This window comes from Typopeltis vanoorti, chromosome 7, assembly GCF_054136105.1.
Source record: "Typopeltis vanoorti isolate ZY-2024b chromosome 7, IOZ_Tvanoo_1.0, whole genome shotgun sequence".
In the NCBI taxonomy this organism is placed as follows: Eukaryota; Metazoa; Arthropoda; class Arachnida; order Uropygi; family Thelyphonidae; genus Typopeltis; species Typopeltis vanoorti.
The window spans coordinates 77242224-77262962 of record NC_143555.1 but is presented as its reverse complement, the minus strand read 5'-3'; the positions used below and the strand labels follow the sequence as shown (position 1 = coordinate 77262962).

The window sequence follows — 20739 nt, the reverse complement described above, 5'->3', positions numbered from 1 at the left end:
ATAATCTTTCATCAATGAGATTTACATTGAAAAAAAAAGAAAAATCGTTGTACAATAATGGCAGTTATTCTTTTTTTTTAGGTGCAGATTGCAATGAAACACAAGAAGCTGTTCTTCGGCGAATTTCTTCATTGCCAAATGAAGAAAAAGAAGAAATAATGAAGAAATTTCAAGTAATTTGTGTAAGCAAAATAAGCTATCGTTAATTTTTTTTAAATATCTAATGTATCTTAGTTTATTCCTGAATTGGCAGCTTATGTTTTTATTGCAGAAAAGGCAAAATTATATTTTCTTTTAATATAAAAAATTAATTTATTAATACCAAACATATATAATTATTTAATATATATTTAATATACTTAAATATATTATTTTTGACTCCTTGGAGGTCTGTAGTTAATACATTTTACTCATTATGCATTTTTATGCATTTTATAATTATTATATAGAACATTATATACAAAATTATATACTTTTATTAAAATCAGAAAAAAAAAATCAGCTAATGCCTTTTTATTTCTGTATAGGGAGTAGGCGAGGCCGTTTTTTAGCCCTATCTAAGTTAGAAGTTAAATACTTCTATTATTATTATTATTACCTCAAGACCTCATGGTGTCAAAGACTCATCTGGGAGGTCCTTTTATCACACACACACTGCTCATCATACCATGCCTTGAACACATTCAAACTCCATGCAGACACCACACTCTCAGGCAAGGCATTCCAATCATTCACAACTCTGCACGAAAAAAAACTGCTTCTCACTCCCCTACTCACACCCTCTTTATACTACATAAATTTAGTTTAATCCTTTATCCAAGTGTGAGAAACAAAGTTTGCACCTGAAAGTATCTTCAGGACTGGGGTAAGGTAGTACAACACTGGGCAACTCGTTGCAAAGGTGGAGCAAGCTAACAGTATACATATCCGCAAGCAGATGTGTTTTGCATTATTGGAGATACTGAGATAGGATTGATGTTAGCTTGCTCCACCTTTGCAATGAGTTTCCCGGTGTTGTACTACCTTACCCCAGTCCTGAAGATACTTTCAGGCACAAATTTTGTTTGTTCACGCTTGGATAAAGGATTAAACTAAATTTATTATAGTCTAACCATGTGAAAAATAAACTTTCAACCCTCTTTATACAGTTTCCAGGGATGACCTCTGGTTCTCCCACTATTTTTTGTAGAACTTCTCCAGCATTGATCCTATAATAACCCCTTACCAACTTATGGGTCTCTATCATATATCCCCTCTTCCTCCTGTCCACCAGACTCTTCAACTTACATCTTCTCAATTTTTCCTCATACTCCATTCCAGAGGTCAGAAACTACCTTAGTCAGTCGCCTTTGGACCCTTTCCAGCATCTCTTCATCCTTCTGAAAACCAGGTGACCAAATCTGGGCACAGTAGTCCATGTGTGGCCTAATCAAAACCTTATACAATGGAACAAGAACCTCCATACTTCTGCACGTCAATGTCCTCCGCATCATTCCCAGAAGTATTTGTGTTGTCTTCACAATTTTGGCTATGTGTCCCCTAATTTTCAGATCCTTATCCACTATCACCCCCAGATCTCTGATTTCTTCCACCTCTAACAATATATCCTCACCAAGCATAAATTCTGCATCCCATCTTTGTTTTTCAAATTTTAAAACCTTACATTTTGCAACATTGAACTCGCATCTCCATTTCTGTGCCCAATCACTCAATTTATTCAAATCTTCTTGTAAGGCCACAACATCTTCACTACTCTTCATGGTTCATCCCAACTTTGCATCATCTACAAACAACTGAATATCTCCATCCAAATCTTCACCTGTATCATTAATATAAGATAAACAGTAATGGCCCCAAAACAGACCCCTGAGGCACTCCACTAGTGACTTTCCTTTTCCTGGATATCGCTCCCCCATACACAACTTGTTGATACCTATCAGATAGCCAGTCTCCAATCCAATGCACTAATCTAATATCCAACCCCATCTGCTCTAGTTTGACTGTCAACTTATCATGAGGTATTCTATCAAAAGCCTTTGCAAAATCCAAGTATATTACTGTGTATCCTTCTCCTCTGTCCAAGGAAGCAGTCACTTTATTGTAATAAGTAAACAGATTACTAAAACATAACCTCCCTTTACCAAATCCTTGCTGTCCATCAAAGATAATATCATTGTTGTCAACCCAACTCTTGATCTTAGTTCTCACAAGCAACTTGAGAAGTGGAAATAACCATGGAATTGGTTATTTCCGCTTTTCCAACAACTTAACCACAACACCTGACATACAGATAGACCTATAGTTTGATACTTGAGTTTGATCACCTCCTTTATGAAGTGGCACGATCTTGCCCTCCTTCCACTCCTTAGGGACTTAAGCGAGTGCAAGACTCGTATTAAAAAAACATGTAAAGACAGGTGTCAACACCCTGACACATTCCTTCAGAATACGTGGCGATATATTATCAAGTCCCACAGCCTTATTAACATATAGTTTACTCAACTCTTTATACACCTCTTGCTCACTTACAGTCAGTCTCTCCTCCCCATCATCTACTGTTCTCAATCTCTCCATGAAGTCACATCACAATGTGACTTCATGAAAAATCCCCCAAGCTGCATTGATCTCTTTTCCAGCTAACTCCTCATTCCATGCTACACCTGCAAGCTGTCTTCTGAGCTCTTCATAATCACACCCCCCTTGTAGTTCTACATATACTCTTTTCTCACAGAGGTCTTCACACTGCCGGCAACCACCCAGGTAATCACCTCATGGTCACTCTCACCAATAAAGGAGGTGATCTCACAATGATCACCTCCTATATGAAGTGGCACGATCTTGCCCTCCTTCCACTCCTTAGGGACTTAAGCGAGTGCAAGACTCGTATTAAAAAAATATGTAAAGACAGGTGTCAACACCCTGACACATTCCTTCAGAATACGTGGCGATATATTATCAAGTCCCACAGCCTTATTAACATATAGTTTACTCAACTCTTTATACACCTCTTGCTCACTTACAGTCAGTCTCTCCTCCCCATCACCTACTGCTCTTAATCTCTCCATGAAGTCACATTCACAAGATTGAAAGACCTTTATGAATTGCTCATTAAGTATCTCCACCACACATTCTGCAACAGCTGTCTTTATACCATTTTCTCCTATCAATGTCATTCTTCCATAATCATTCTTTCTTTTGCTGGCTACATATCAAAAGAAGGATTATGAAGGATAATGAAGCCAAAAAAGAATCCTTAGGATTCTTTTTTGGCTTCATTAGCTTACTGCTGTTCATACCTCTCTTTAGCTACCCTCACCAACCAAGTCACCCTCCTTGCCTGGTCTTTGTAGACCTCATGGAATTGATTATTTCTGCTTCTCTAATGCTGCCTCCACAATGCCCTCTTTCTCTGTATCGCATGCCTAATCTCTTTATTCATCCATCTCACAGCTACCTTATTTAATCTTCTCACCCTTGGAATACGCTTAGACATTTCATCTACTAGATAGTTTTTGAAAATACCCCCAGCTGCATTGATCTCTTTTCCAGCTAACTCCTCATTCCATGCTACACCTACAAGCTGTCTTCTGAGCTCTTCATAATCCCCCCCCCTTGTAGTTCTACATATACTCTTTTCTCACAGAGGTCTTCACACTGCCGGCAACCACCTAGGTAATCACCTCATGGTCACTCTCACCAATTAGTGGATGATTTGACACCTCATTTATAATTACATCCTCTGATGAGATGACCAAATCCAAGACCCTCAGTTCTCGCATGCTCTCTGTTACGTACTGTCTGAGGTAGTTATCCCCCCAAAACTCAAGAAACTCATTTTCTATATTGCCATAATTAAAATCGCTTATAATGATCACCCTTTTCTTATTTGCTTGACTAATTTGATTATACATTTTATTACCGCCACCATTCACAATACCTCGTTTATAACAACATTCAACTAAGTATTTGATTCCATTCACCTCTATCTCACACCATACTGCCTCAAAACCACTGTCACTATTTCCCTCTTGCATCTCTACTTTGTATGGATATAACTCTTTCTCTGTCATCAATAGCACTCCCCCTCCCTTTTTACTCCTTCTATCCTCACGAAACACATCATACCCTTCCATCTCTATTCCTGTCAGGAATGTCGCCCTCTTCCAACCATATCTCACTTATTCCGACAATCTTTGGGTGAACAGATGCAATTAGTGCAACTATTTCATCGGCCTTGTTTTTTATACTTCTAGCATTTGTATACATATTATATTTATCCTTTCCTTCATGATGTATATACTTATACTCTGAAGAAAGAGTTATATCATTAGTTATAATTAATTATATGCAATTGTAACTTTAAAAAAAAAGTGATTTATAATGCATTTTATTTTGATTTAATTTCATTTTATATGTATTTTAGTAATTGTTAAAAATCTAAAATGTTCAGCCTATTAGAGCTCAGTCCATGAATAACGAAAGGCTGTTTTCTGGATTTGGCATGATGTGTGATATATGTCAACTGAGTATGAGAGTTGTAGAGACAGTTCTTTTAAGTACAGTTGAAAAGATACCATCAAGACCAGAAGAAGATGACTTCTGCTATGTAGTTTAAGATTCTTCCAATTGCAAAATAATTTAATTTTGCCATCAGAAGAACCTGATGTCATTTATGGTAAATGACCACAATAGGAATCGTATTTTTATTGTTATGTTGAAAGGTTGTAAACCTATCTACAGGTTTATAAATGGTTAGATAATCTAGAAACTGCTCTGTGAACCAGATATAAAATATTTTTTCAGCCACTTCAGCCTCCAAGTGAGATAGTGGTCTCATACCATGTGACAAAATTCATAAACATCCATGTTACAGTTGGATTTGAACCTCCATCATGTTGGTTGGAGAGTTGAGGTGCTATCTCTGAAATCCCACTTTTTTATCTAGACACCACCACCACCACAAAAAAGAGGTGAAAGCACAGATAATTGTGATTCAGTGGCCTTCTAAATGATGACACTGGGATTTGTACAGGAGGCATGTTTTCTTCATTTGGCCCTTTTAGAGTCAGATATATTGGGTAGCAATATACGAGGTGTGGCTATTAAATAACAAGACAAGGTGCGCTGTAAATCGTGTACTCGTAGCAGTTTGATGTGCTTGCGCTGTGAATGACCGTGAAGGTTCTAGAAGCAGTTGAGATAAGCATTGTTTGCTGTCACTCATAGTTAGTGTAGGCAGTTATAAAGGAAACACGTGTGAAGTCGCTTTGCCAGAATAATGTCTAATATTAAACTCGAGCAGTGCATTAATCTCAAATTCCTTGTGAAATTAAAGAAATCACCAACCGAGTGTTTGAAACTATTGCAGGAGGTGTACGGTTATAATGTAATGTCATGTGTACGAATGTTTGAATCGCACAAACGCTTTGCTGAAGGAAGAAACAACGCTTGGATTCTCCATCAGGACAACGCTCTAGTGCACAGTGCAGTCTGTAAAGCAGTATCTGGCTGATAAGAAGATCCCAGTGTTGGACCATCCACCTTACTTGCTGGACTTAGCTCCATGCAATTTTTATCTTTTTTCCAAAGTTGAAATCTGCATTGAAGGGCACCCATTTTCAGTAAAGGAGAAAGTGGCAGCTCTACTGAAGCAAATAACATCTGATGACTTGCAGCACTGCTTCCAACAATGGAAAATTCATATGCAACGGTATATAGATAGAGGAGGGGAGTATGTTAAAGGGGATAACAATTAAGTTGTACAATTATAATAATTAACCACATTTTTGCAACCAGTCTCATTATTTAATAGCCACACCTCATATATATTATATTGCTACACAATCAATATATTAATTGGGTAGCAGTAGAATCTCATGAGAAGAATGAAAATGCATTTATTGAACTGTTGCGGGACAACTTCCTCAAGCAGCATATGACAGAAGGAACTCGAGGTTAAAGCGTGTTAGATTTGATTATAGTGTCAGAGGGTGTTTCAGTTAAAGATGTATCTATTCTGTCTCTGGTTGGTGACAGTGATCATGCAGTACTCACTTGGGAAGTGACTAGGTTTATTAATGTTCCATTCAGTTACATGCTGAACTATAAATCAGGAAATTATGACCAATTGAAGGACATTCTAAGTTCAATGGAATGGGATTGGCTGATGGATGGGGAGAATATTGACAGTGCATGGGAAGCATTTAAACAATACTTAAATGATGCGATATCAGAGTGTGTCCTGAGAGTTCAAAGAATAAATAGAGTAGGAGTGAAATGGATGTGTAATCTTATTAAGTAAGAGAGATTTGTAAGAAAAGGATGATGTGGAAGGAATACCTTGTGCATAAGGATGATGTACATTATGAAAATTATAAGCAACAGGCTAGAATAGTCACAACTGTTGTACAGAAAGCAAAGTCTGAATATGAAAAACTGACTATGTGCTAAAGACAACCCACAAGAATTCTGTCTATATGTGCAAGTAAAAGAAAGAATAAATGTGAAATGAATTTAGAATAACTCTTCTAAATGCAGATGGCGTGAGGGTTACTGATGAAGGTTGTTCAACTAATGAGTGACCATTTTGTTAAAAGATATCAACCTAATGTACGCAACATTGAGCTCACTGTTACCTCTTCACTGGATGAAGAAACTCAGGTATATGAGGACGAAGTATTGAAGCTGTGGCACACACACTGAATAAGAATTCAGCAAAAGGGACTGATGGGATATCAACATGTGTGCTAAAAGAGTGTTCAGCTGAACTAGCTATTCCTTTGACCAGGCTGTTTAATATAAGTCTCAGAACAGGGAAGATTCCACAGGAATGAAAAGAATGTAGTAATTCCATTGTACATTGGTGGTGCAAAGACTGATGTATCCAACTATTGACCAATTAGTATCTCAGGAGTGGTGGTGAAGATTTGGGAAAAATTGGTCAAGGCTCACATTCGGAAATGGGTTGACAGTGAATCTCTGCTTTGCAATGAGCAACATGGGTTTACTAAGAGAAGGTCATGTTTTAGCAACTTGCTCACATTCTATAACAATGTTACCATTGAACTAGACAAGGGGAATGAATACACCCCGATACTTTTGAATTTTGCTAAGGTTTTTGACAGAATACAGCATGGTAGACTGTTGCATAAATTGGAGAATATGGGTTTGGATTATAGAATATTAGCATGGATAAGAGGATGGTTGACTGACAGATATCAAAAGGTGTTAAGGTAACCAGTGGTGTACCTTATAATATAATACTACAATGTTGTATTATATTGGTAGGATTATGCTTGAAGAAACTGATGAGGCTAAGGATCTTGGAGTGTTAGTAGATAGGAAGTTGAAGTTCAGGGGCCATGTAACAAAGATTGCAAATGCAACTCAAAAGATAATTGCAATGCTGAATTGCATAAGACCTCACTTGGACTATTGTGTGCAGGTCTAGGTCTCCTGGTTTCCATTCTGATTCTGATATATTGAAGAGAGTGTTAAAAATTATATCAGGATTATGGAATATGATTATGAAGACAGATTGAGAATTTGTAGACAGCAGACACTAGCAAACAGGAGAAAGAGGGGTGATATAAATTAAAGATACCAAGAAATTATATACTTGGTTTAATACTTTATCCAAGTGTAAGCAAACTAGTTTGCACCTGAAGTATTTTCAGGACTGGGGCAACTCATGGTAAAGGTGGTATTACTTCACATCCTTTAGACTTAAAAACTTCTGAAAGTATCATGCAGGATTTTAATTGATGGAATTTTTCAGTTTATGGAGGTTGGGGAAAGGACAATAGAGCATCCTTGAAAGCTTAGAATGATTGTTGCTAAAAGGGGGTGAGAGCTAGATTTTTCTCTCATAGGATGGTGTGTGATTGGAATGGATTGCCATTAGATGTTGGGAGTGCAAGTAGTGTGAATGAATTTAAGAATAAGTATGATAGTTTGTGCATGTAGTATGTGGCCTCCCTGAATGAGTCCCTGACTCCCTAGAGCTCTTAATAATAATAATAAATTTGTTGGTGATTGGTTGTTTGTTGTTATTACCTGCTTCAGGTGTAGGTGAATTTGTCTCAAGCTACTTCAGTAGGTTTTTCATTTACTTCTTTCCCTTGCTTTGCACTTGTTATTAAAGTAAGATTATTATTATTCTGGGTGGATCTTCACAGAGTCACAAGACTCATCATGGTAGAAAAATCAATTGGAGGTGCCTGGCAAGTTCATTCCGGTTAAAATAATTTTTGTTACTTGATCAAAGTAAGTGTTTGGATCAGGAATGTAGAAGCAGGTGTTCTGACCACAAAGAATAAGTCTCAAAATTTGATCCACATCCATAGAACACGAAGTTGACTAGTTGAGAGGGAAGGGTATTGTGTAGGAGAGGACAATTACCTGAGATTATGGGTTGAGTTATTACTGAAGAAAAAGTAATGTACTATATTATGCTATGTATTTGTAAGGAGAACACATCTTCATCTTAGTAAGTGGAATTGAGAAAAAGATGCCAGTTGGCACATTAACATTAAAGTCACCTATGAAGATGACTGTTTGGATATACTTCAGAAAATTAGTTTATTGAAGTTGAAGAGAGCAGAGGGATTGATTTTCATAATTTGGAGGGCAGTAAACATGGTAGCGAATGTTACAGAATGGGGAAGGAAAACCTATGCTAGTGAAAATCAGAAGTTGAATCAAATTTGGCATTCTCTAGGATAGAATATCAGATCACACATGGCAAAAGTGGGATCTGAAATTTCATGATATTCCGTAGCAGAAGGAATTGTGGAGTGTAGTTTTGGATAGTCAAGATGTATAGTGTTGCTGTCAGTTTTTGAAATTTCCAGATCTAGCCACCCATTTTTGGTTATGTACATGATGTTCATTCTATGAATATTGAAGTGGATGTAGATATTATTTTTAGTAGTTTATATATATATATATATATATATATATTTTTTTTTTTTTTTTTGGTATAATGGAAGTTGTTTTAAGTTGCAGTGTGAAAGAAAAACAGTCATTTGTAATAAATCTAGGTCTCTCTTCTGAAATGCTTATATGTAGCTCCTAAGTAAAAAACACTAAGTGAAAAAGACCTGAACTTATTTGTTCGTGGAGCTATCTACCAACCTAAGGCTAACTTGAGTTCTAATTGAAATGAAATGTTTTGCAGATTATATAAGTGTTTCAACAGACATACAGGTGTGTACTTTTAAGAAGGTAGATATGGCACAATATCTTCAGTTCCAAACTTGATTGAGCTGAAACACATATGGTAAGGAAAAGTGGAGGATGAAGAGCTGATGCGTGAACATAGAGATACAGGGTGTTCAGGATAAATTTGACATATTTATAATTAATTATATTTTTCCGTAAGTTACATGTATTAACACACACTTCTCTTCATTTAAAAGTTTGGACCCTTCTTCATTCATATACAAGATGTCAGAAAGGATGGATAGCTGGAACCCACCTGAATCATGGAAGAGAATAACTTGTATCATGATGATTCGTGCCCGCCATCAAAATAAGGATATTACGACTGCTGCCCAATGCTCCCTGAATACAGTAAAAACAATCAGGCATGAACTAGAGACTTGCAATGGTGACTACGAGGATGTAGCAAGAAGAAAGATCCCTAGCAGACGATCTGATTGCGTTCGTACAGCAGAATTCCTCGCAAATCTGCAGGAACAGGTGTTGAAGAACCCTGGCATTGGAATTCGGGCTTTGTTCGTGGAGTTGCTAACTGTAGTCAAGCCCTGGATAACAAGGGTAGCCAATGGTAGGCCGTATGTATGGCAGCAGGATTCGGCCCCTTGCCACACCTCTGGGAAAAGTCAAAAATGGTTGTCTGAAAATTTCTACGACTTCACCAGTCCAAATGTTTGGCCTCCAAACTCCCCAGACCTTAACCCCATGGTTTATTTTGTATGGGGCGCAGTTGAAAAAGACACCAATCGCACTTCCAGTAATACAAAAGCCCAGTTAATGGATAAAATTAAAACAGTTTTTGCGGCCCTTCCCAGGGAGACTGTAGCATCAGCATGTTCGAGGTTCCGAAGCAGAATTGAAGCTGTGATCGATGCTAATGGTGGTTATTTTGAGTAAATCTTGTTGATAGTATTGTAATTAACTCTGCCTGTAATGTTTTTTTGTCAATTCATTAAATTTAATAGATACAAAGAAGATTTTCTTTTTCCTTACGAAACTGTCAAATTTATATCGAACACCCTGTATATACTCTAACTACAAAAAAAAAAAAATAAATAAATAAAATAAAATAAAAGTGAGTAAAAAAAATTAACCATAACATTAATGAATAAATTTGACAAAGGGGTTTGTAAGATTAAGAATTTTAAAATAGAAAGGAACAAAAACATAAAATATATACAAAGCCAGTCACATCACGGTGCTGGTTGTTTTGTCAAAATTGTCTTCAGATACTAAACAAGCAAAAATGTCTGTTTTGCTATGAACAAATAATACTGAGTTTATCATCATAATCAATCCTTATCCATCTTATTCACTGCTTGACAATGATCTCCTCCATATTTTTCCACATTTCTCTGTTTCTGGCCATAATTCATTTCCCATTGAATGATGTAATTCATCTCTCCACCTTGCTGATGAACTGCCAGGTCTTTTTGAACCTTTTCACTTGCCATACTTGCCATTCTATACAAATTTTTGTCCAGTAGTTGTCTCCCTGTTTTTCGATGTGTCCTGCCCATCTCCATTTTTTTATTTTTATTTCTTTAATGATGTCTTTTAATCCTGTTATTTTTTCCTGATATCTATGCTTTTTTTCTTTATCTATTCTTTTTATATATAACATTGATCTTTCCTTGTTTCTCTGTGCAGCTCCTAATTTATTTTCCTGTCTCATTGTGATACTCCAAGTTTCTGCTACATATGTCATAGTTGGTATGATGCATCACTCATATGCTTTTATTTTTAGACAGATAGATATGCTTTCTTTAAAAATTTTATTGTATTTTCCAAATTATCTTCATCCTTGGTTTATTCTTTGTTTTATTTTATATTTCCAGTTTCTATCTATGCTAATTATTTAACCTAAATATTTCAATTTAGCTACATTTTCTATTTCTCTGTCATTTATTTCTATCTTTTGGTTCTAGTTTGTATTTTTATTGTACATAATTTTAGTTTTATATCAATATTTATGTTGAGACTAGACTTGCTGCTTTCTGTACGTAATTCTTTAATCATTTTTTTTAGCTCTTCAGTGTTTTAGAAAATAGTACAATATTATCTGCAGATCTTAAATTACTTGGATATTGACCAATTATTCTGATCCCCCCCCACCCCATTTAGATTTTTAAATATTTCTTGTAGTCAAACATTGAATATTATTGGTGACATTTTATCTCCTTGTCTTATTCATCTGTCTATTTCAATTTTTGCTTTTTGTCGCATTCTGTTGTATTAGTTGTTTGTATGTTTTTTCAATACTTCAGTTATTCAGTGCCTCTATTATTGATGTTCTTTCTATTGTATCAAATGCTTTTTCATAGTTGATAAATTCCAAACAAAGTGGTATATTGCATTCATTTGTTTTTTGTGTTATCTGATTAATAGTTTGTAGGTGGTCATTAGTTGAATATCCACTTCTGAATCCTGCTTGGTCTTTTGTTCGTGAGAACTCTAGTTTGTTTTTCATCCTATTGGCTTGTATTTTGGTGAATAATTTATATGTATGTGAAGCAGGCTGATTGATGTGTAGTTTTTTAGATCTGTCCTTTTAGATCTGTATATGATGTCCTTTTTCATATATTAAGACTGTTTGTGCTTTGTTCCAGTCATTTGGGATTTTAGATTTTGTCATTTATTTATTATTATTATTATTATTACACCCTCCATGGAGTCAACAGACTCATCGTGGGAGGTTCATTCAACTGACAACATATTTATCATATAGAATCTTAAAATCCTTAACACTCCTTGCATTAACAACACATTTTGGTAATGTGTTCCATTCACTGACAATTCTCCGTGTAAAAAATCCACTCCTCACCCCCCCCCCTCTTCACGACCTCTTACATAACTTTCAGGAATGGCTTCTGGTTAATCCAATAAAATCCTCTCACTAACTTAAATGTCATCATATCACCTCTTTTTCTGCTATCCGCAAAACTCCACAATCCACATTTCCTCAACCTTTCTCCATAGCCAGCATTCCAAAACTCGATATTGTAAATGAAATTTAAAACCTGGGTTTTAAATTTCGCATACCTTGTGTCTCACTTGCAATTCTCCCATATCTCTCTATCTCCACATGTCCAATCTCCCCTTCCTTTCAGTCATACTACAGTAATATCGCCATATGCAGGATGCTGCTAAATAGAAAAAAGTCAACCAGGAACATCCCACAAAGGTATGTCCAAAAATTATCCCTTCCTTATATTCTTCATATATCTATATATTTAAAACATCAGTAATGCCCTAAAAATTGAGTAAGAAGCCAATGACATAAAATCATTATCATAAAAAGGGATACTCCTAAACAAAAATAGCCAAAATATCCATAAAAATTAAGATTTATTTGAGGAGTGACATGGAAAATTTTCCAGAAATATGCATAGCTTTACATTTCTCCACATTAAAGTGACACCCATTATCTTTTGCCCATACTGACATCCTATTTAAATCATCCTGCAAACTCTCCACATCACCTTGATTAACTATTACTCTACATAATTTCGCATCATCAGCAAACAACTGAATATTTCCTTTTGAGTTATTTCCTATATCATTTATGTACAAATTAAACAGCAATGGTTCACATTTTTTGATATCTGCCCAGCCATGCTCTTATCCGTTTGACCAGTGTCATGTGCATCCCCCATTTGTTTTAATTTGCAAAACAGAGTTCCATGAGGTATTCTGTCAAATGCCTTTGTGAAATCCAGCAAAAGCATCGTGCAGCCATTTCTTTTATCTAAATTAGCTACATTATAACAAGTTAGTAAATTACTAAGGCATGACTGGCCCTTCACAAAGCCATGTTAACTCTCATACAGTATCATATTTTTATCTACCCATTCTTGAATTCTCTTTTTTGAACAATTTTTCTAGTACTTTTACCACTATGTCTGACCTCTTCACTTTTCTCTCCATGAAGCTTGACCAGCTCACTAAGCTGGACAAGTTGCAAAAGTCTTTGCTACAAGCAGTGATATAATGAAAACTGTGTGTGTGTGTGTGTGTGTGTGTGTGTGTGTATATATATGTACAGTCATTATGTTGGGTTCCCTTCCATCCGGCAGGACATAAGTCGGTTCGGATGTAAGTCGATACATTAAGTCAACAGAGTTGTAGGGGTTAGGGACTTAACCGTAATAAGTATACTGTCATTTTAATTTTCAAACCTTATTATAAAACTGTACTGTGCATTACTACCACTATAAAACAAGAGAATAATTGCCCAAATCCTCCTCCACAATCACAACTTCATTACCTTCCTTATATGAAGGACCATGCTGGGGTGCTTCTGGTATAAACTTTGTTTTTTTTGATGAAAATGTCCAATGCACTTTGCTTATTCCTCTTCTTCTCTTCATCATAAATTTGTTTATAGCAAGCAAACGCATCATGTACTTTCATTTCTACTAATAAGTAGCATTCAACATTGGGATCCATGTCTTCAACCATTTTGAGAACATCGCTAACTGCAAAGAACATTTCTGCAAGACCCTTCACTGTGAATTGTTTAACTACCTCTCCTTGTTTCTCATTCTTCCTCTTCTGCAACACATTGTTCCTCCAATTCGACCAATTCTTCGTTGGTCAACTCTTCAGGGACACTTCCTATGAGTTGAATTTACTTTGAGATTCAGATTGTTTGCTAGGCCCACTATTTCTTCACTCAATTTACAATGGTCTTCATTTTTTTCAAATCTTCCAAAATCTTGCACAGATCTTTTTAATGCCTTTTTCCATATGCCACTCATACATTGAGAGATCACTTTGTCCCAAACTACAGCAATATTTTTAATAACATGATAAATACCGAAGGCTTTCCAGAATTGCATGAGAGTCTGGTCATTTCCTTCAGTAGCCTCTACGATTCTATAAACTTCCTAATCCATCGGTTGGATCAATGAAATAGTGTTTGGAAGGAGAAACATGACCTTGAACTTGGTGAAGATCACTGATATAAGACGGATGACCTGGAGCATTATCTAGAATTAATAAAATTTTAAATTCTACATTTTATTTCACACAATAGCTTTCCATTTAACTCGCATTACAGTTGATTAAGTCATCCACAAATAATTTTTGAGTCATTCATGGCTTCTTATATTTCTGCTAATGAACTGGAAGAGTATGCTTCCTAATGTTTTTGAAGGCTCATGGATTCTCACTGTGCCATATCACGAGCGGTTTCAGTTTATATCCAGCCACATTACCCCTAACAGAATCGTCATATGGTCTTTAAGAGCTTTGAAACCAGGCATAGATTTTAGTTTTTTGTGGAAGAATTGTCTGCTCAGGTATTTTTTTTCCAAAACAAGGAGGTCTAATCAATATTAAATATTTGCTGTGGCAAATAATTTTCTTCCATAATAATTTTATCCAATTTTTCCACAAACTCCTTGGTGGCCTTCTCATTGAAACTTGCAGATTTGCCATACATTTTCACATTATGCAGTGCAAAACGCTGCTTGAATCTCATGAGCCAACTGGAAGAAACATTGAATTCATAGTCGTAATTGGATCCTGCTTTCCCTTTCAACATGTTGAAAGAGACATAGTGCCTTAGCAGTTATGGTCATAATGCTAAGGGGTATTCACTTTTGGTTCAGGTCCTGTATCCATGATGCAAGTAGCTTTTCCATATCATTGATAGGACCTTATCATTGCTTTATTGCTATCGTCGATTTAATGGAAGCAGATTCTTTCATAGCCTCTACGATTTTATCCTTATTTTTCAAAATGGTCACTGTAGAATGAGACCATCTGAAGTCATGTGCAATCCCATTGACAGGCTTACTAGTTTCATGTTGCTTTATAACCTGCAACTTACAAAATCAATTGCTCGTGATTTCTGTGATTCTTCACTAGGTTTTTTTAATTAGGTGTGTAGGGACCATGTTGCACAAAATATCATGAAATATTTAAATAAATACACAAATAACCTATTTTTTAAACACAAAATCAACAGAGGAACTGTTAAAGCCATGTGCCGACTACTGAGGGAGGTTGCCGCTGAATGTGCTGTTGTCACTGCATTGTTGCTAAATAAAAACCTTTTTACTTTACGCTCTCTTGCGTCTTGTTTGAAAGTATAGTCAAAAATATTATTTCTTCCATTATGGGATCACAGACGTATCTTCGAATGGATGTAAGTCGAGGAATGACTGTGTGTTTTTATATATATGTATCTGTATATATGTATATGTACTCAAATTCCTGATAACCCTCTTCCTTCTCTCAATACTCTTGATATTTTTTTTTAACCAGGTCACCTCTCCTCTCAGTAGCTCTGACCAAATATTGTGCAAGTCTTCGTCTCTCTCTCTGTCTAGAATGTCCTTCCTCCAACTACTCCTAAATTTGTGTCATTTAGCACTGCAAAGGTGCCAACTGGGAAATCTAGAATTTCTGCTCTCCCTTTCCATGATTTATTGCTTCTGCTCCTCTAATCTAAGCACTTTCTCTGAGCAAGTCACAGAAATTATTGTCACTGACATGAAGGTATTCATTACCCATTATACTGTAAATTGCTTCAATATAGGTACTGAAGCTGACATACTTTGAAAAATTAAAGACTGAAACTTACACTTACACAAAATAAATTTATTAGCTGTAACATTTTTGCATAAGTATCATAAGCCTCTTCAGTATAATGACAGCAATGGATCACAAAATAAAATTACAATAAAAGAAACAATTTCAAAAAGTGCCAACAATAAGCCAACCTGGTTGGCCAAGTGGTTAGTATCCATTCTCCAGCCAAGAGGCTGTGGGTTCAAATCCTGCCATGGGCATGGATGCTTTGATGTCCTAACTCTATATGGAAAAGGATTCTGTGACCCTACTACATCATCAAACTGACATCAAATGTGAATAACTAACAGCATCAATAGGAAAACCTGCAATTAGTAAATTCCCAGTTATTAAAAAAAATACAATAAGAAAATAATCAAGAACTTGCATAAAATTTATGTAATAATATTTCACATAAAGGGAATAACCAAAGGCCATCAGATCTGTATAATTTCTGTCAGTGTAGAAATGCCTCACAGCTCTCCTTATATAACTGCTGTATAAGGAATATACTTTTATGTAAAAGTTTAGTTTTCTTCCAAAGAATTCTTTGTTCACTCGACTGAACTGTTAAGCATTTGAAGCATAAAAATTCAGCTTACTCAGGTGTCTTGCATCAAAAACCGCAGTTTCCGAACTCATCTTAGAGACTTAAATCTCATTTCATAAAAGCCAACAGCAGAAAACATATCTCCTGTCAAAATTGAAGCTGTGCCTTCTTGTGTCTAAGGCCATTGGACACAGCTTTTGCTTACCAGTGTGTTTCCATCTCTCTCTTTCTCTCTCTCTCTCTCTCTCTCTCATCCAGATGACACCACCATTACAGCACCCAAATATAAAGCTTGTCTCCTGGCATCACTCTTTTCCTTCGACTCCTACATAGTTGACCAAAGGAGATCACCTCCTACCATACCAGAATCTGTGTATGTCTTCCAAATTCAAAATTAAATTTGGAGATGCATGTACCATACTTGACATTTTCAGAGCATTTGATTGCATCTGACATCAAGGCCTGCCAAACAAATTGTTATCCTTTGGTCTACCTACCATTCTCTAATTGGGCAGCTGTCTTTTTCTCTAGTCATTCACAGCATGTCATGGCATATGGCTCTCTCTCTCTCTCTCTCTCTGTCTTTGAGCTTTGTCCAGTGCAGGAATGCCTTAGTACTCTGTTCTGAGACACTCCTTCCCTATTTCTGCCCTCTTTCTCTTGTATATAAGTGATCTACTCTCAACCATCACTAATCCTGTTTACAGCTTTGTTGATGATAGTACTCTCCACTTATTCTACTCATTTGACAAACTACAATGCTCAGACATCAAGTTTCAAGATTTTCCACCAGTGCCTTAAACATTGATCTGCATATCATCAGTCAGTGATATGGATTTCAATGATATGAAATCATTCAACAATTTTCCTTTAATGCTGCCTATACTCAGTCTGGCCTTTTCTCTCACACAAGGGATCTCAGCTCACCTACACAAATCACCAAACAGAATCTGATCTCTCTTCTTGGACTGACATTTACCTCCAACCTCTCCTGGTGTAAACATATCATTAGCTTCTTCAGCATCCAAAGAACTAGACATTCTCTTCCACCCAAGATGCTGTTTTACATGCACCCAAATACTAATTCTGCACAAATCCCAAATCTACTCATTCTTAGAATACTGCTCGCATTATTGAGATGGTGCACCTAAAATCTCCCTAAAAATTTTTTGTACTGTCCAGAAGAGAGCAATTTGGCTCATAGATGATCCTTCCATTACAGACTCACTTCGATCTCTGTCTCACAGATGCAGTGTGAGGCAGCACTGTATCTATTCCACAGATATTTTCATGATAATTGCTTTGTTGAACTGCTAACCATCATTCCTCCACTTTCTGTTGGACCTCTTGAAAGAGGAGCAGTAGCAGTATCCCTTTTCAGCGCAACTGGAAGCACACTGAAACTGTTTCCCCTTTTCCTTTTTTATTTTGTCTATATCTGTCTTCTGGAACAGCCTTCTTCATGAGGTATTCCCAAAGATCTATAACCTGCAGCTCTCTCTCTAAAGAAAAAATCAATAACTTCTTTCCTTTCTCAGTCCTCTCAAGTATGTGATCAATAAAAAAAAAAAATCAAACTATCATGCATTGGCCTTTCCTTAGTTCTCTCTAAAATAATGGAAAATATAAGTAACAGTCCACTTCTGGTAACCCACTAGTTAATAATTCTGCCACACAAGATTCACAGTGGGTCTCCTAGCCTACATAATTACTTCTGTAGACATATACCATGAAAAGGTTTGGAGAAACTTGTGCTGTTTATCTTAACATTTGGCATTCAGTTGAGTTTATCATGTGGGCCCACTTACGAAACTACTATTTATTGTTTATCTTCTATTTGCAATTAGATAGCCAGTTTTCTCTCTGGGTGTTCACTCTTTGTAGATGTGAATATATGCAATCAGTCAGATCTACAAGTGGTGAACAGCCGGAGCAATCAAGCCTTCATGCATTACATGACTACCTATAGTGTAGTGTAGTAGCATATATTGTAGTCATATACCATCCTGTCTTCAGGTGGCTGCATTGGAGATAGCTTCTTCTCCAATATAGGAATACCTCAGGTCTCTATTTTGTTAGCATCCTCTTTATCCTGTACAGAGTAAATCCTCTTGTAGTGATCTTGGACTCTATTCTAGTTTTGCTGTTACAATTGTATAGTACACTCTGTTCTGCTTAACTCATTTGACCAACTTTTGGTGCTCAAACATCTCAAGCTTTCACAACCAATGTTTTTAACACTAATCTCCTTGCCATTTTTTAGTGGATTGGTATTGATTAACCAGAATCCTCTCTTGATGCTGTCCAGAAGTCAAAAGTTTGAGTAATCATCATCATCATCCTTTCTATGCTTACTCTAACCATTATTTCACAGATTTCTGTTTTTATTTTCTGTCTTTTTCTACAAATGCTTTCCATCATTCTGTCACTTTGCTCCCCTTAGTCTTTCATTCTGTCTGCCTCTTCTATGAAACAGTTTTCCTCATTAAGTGCTCTCCAAGGATCAAAACTTTCATTTAATCAGAAACTATATGAATAGTACCCCCCCCCACTCTTAAATCATGCCTACACATGACACTAATTTTTTGTCTCTAAAAGCTTGTTGTGTGTAGCCCCCCCCCCCCACACACACAACAAGCTTTTAATTAATAGGGGATTAATAAAATATATAAACTTAACATTTCTACACATTACTGTCTTTAAATGAAAAGGTTCATTTACTTGTATTGTTCCATTTAGATTGTTTACTGATAGAGATTTCATTAGTTACTACAAAAGAACTCTTTGATTGTTATTTGTGAATGATATAATTAAAAAAAATTCATAAGAAAAAATCATTTTATATCTGAAATGATAAAAAAATGATTAAATAAAATTAATTTTTGTTTAATTATTGTAGGGAATAAATTCAAATGATATTCAAGAACAGAATGAGGTACTGATGATGTTACTACGAAACATGTGTGAAAAGAGGCAAATGAAGCATACACACATAAGTGATGTAAATCATAGTCTAAAACATGAGGTACGTAATCAAAATCATATATACACTATCTACCAATAATTTTCCAGACTTTAGCAATTTACAGTTGATACCAACAGGTGAACCCTAATATTGGGTATTGTCTACCATTGGCTTTGATCAACTCCTGCATCCTTTGAGGGAGGCTTTCCACCAATGTATGCAGCCATCAGGTGGAATTTGTCTCCATTCCTCCATCAAACCAGCACTGAGCTCAGCAATAGATGAAGGATGTGCTGCTCTGGACCTCAATTGCCGCTCCAATTCATCCTACAAGTGTTTGATGGGATTGAGGTCAGGACTCTGCAGGGCAGTATTTAATACCCATCTCTCCATACCATTCCATAACTGCTGCAGCTTTGTGGCATGGGGCATTCTCATCTTGAAAGTAACATAAATCCATTCCATAAAAAAACTCCACAGTGAAGGCAGTACCTGATTATTCAGCCTTCATGGAACCACAGACAACAACCAATGGTCCCACTCCAAATCAGCTGAATGCATCCTACACACCATTACTCCTCCACTACCAAACTTTGCTGTGGGTATGATACACTGTGATAACAAGCGTTCACCAGGCTGCCTCCAAACCCACACCCTGCCATCAGACTGAAAACAGGTGAACCTTGATTTATCACTCCAGTGTACTGTTTTCCACTGGTCAGTTGTCCAGATCGCATGCTCTTTGCACCAGGCCAGATGACCCACCTTGTTGTGATGTTTTGGCTTGTGTGCTGCTGTTCTTCTGTGAAAACCCAGTAAGTGAAGTTCTTTTCATACAGTATTAGTGCTCACCATGGTGTTACTGGTACTCTGGAACTCATCACGGATGGTCTGTGCCAATTGTAGCTGGTTTTTGCATGCCACCTTTTTTTAACACCCTCCTGTTCCTGTCAGTCATTTTTGGCAGCCACCCTGGTTGTACACATGCCATTGCCACTCAACTGGAGCATCAAAAATCAATGGTGATGTGATCAACAAATGGAGACATTCTGGCATCATTGGCGCAGGTAAACACCCAGGGTGACTGTCATAAAATAGTAGGAAGCAGTATTTCATTGTAGTAGTTGAATACAGGCAGTATGGCAACACAACATGAATCAGTGATTTCGAGAGAGGCGTTATCGTGGGCTGTCACTGAGTTCACGTTGTGTTTCCGTACCACCTGTATTCAACTGCTACGATGAAATATTGCTTCCTACTATCTGTACACCAGTTTTTATGTTATTAACAAACCTGGAATGTTTCATAACTTCAAATAACGGGGGTGTCTGGACAATTACTGGTAAATAGTGTACATCAGTGTCAGTTATAACTGTCTATGCTGCTAAAAAATTTTTATCCTTTGACTACATAAATCTTTATTTTA

General features: G+C 36.4%; 1 protein-coding gene across 2 annotated transcripts in view; it reads left to right on the top strand.

The window, feature by feature from the left end:
- Positions 1-20739, top strand: part of LOC150104795 (TBC1 domain family member 1-like) — a 533214-nt gene that overhangs the window by 263903 nt on the left and 248572 nt on the right. For both annotated transcript variants that reach the window (XM_090395359.1, XM_090395357.1), the window contains exons 7-8: positions 82-182; positions 19248-19373. In XM_090395359.1, the coding sequence (XP_090251485.1) occupies positions 82-182; positions 19248-19373 (227 nt within the window). The remainder of the gene's footprint in view (positions 1-81; positions 183-19247; positions 19374-20739) is intronic.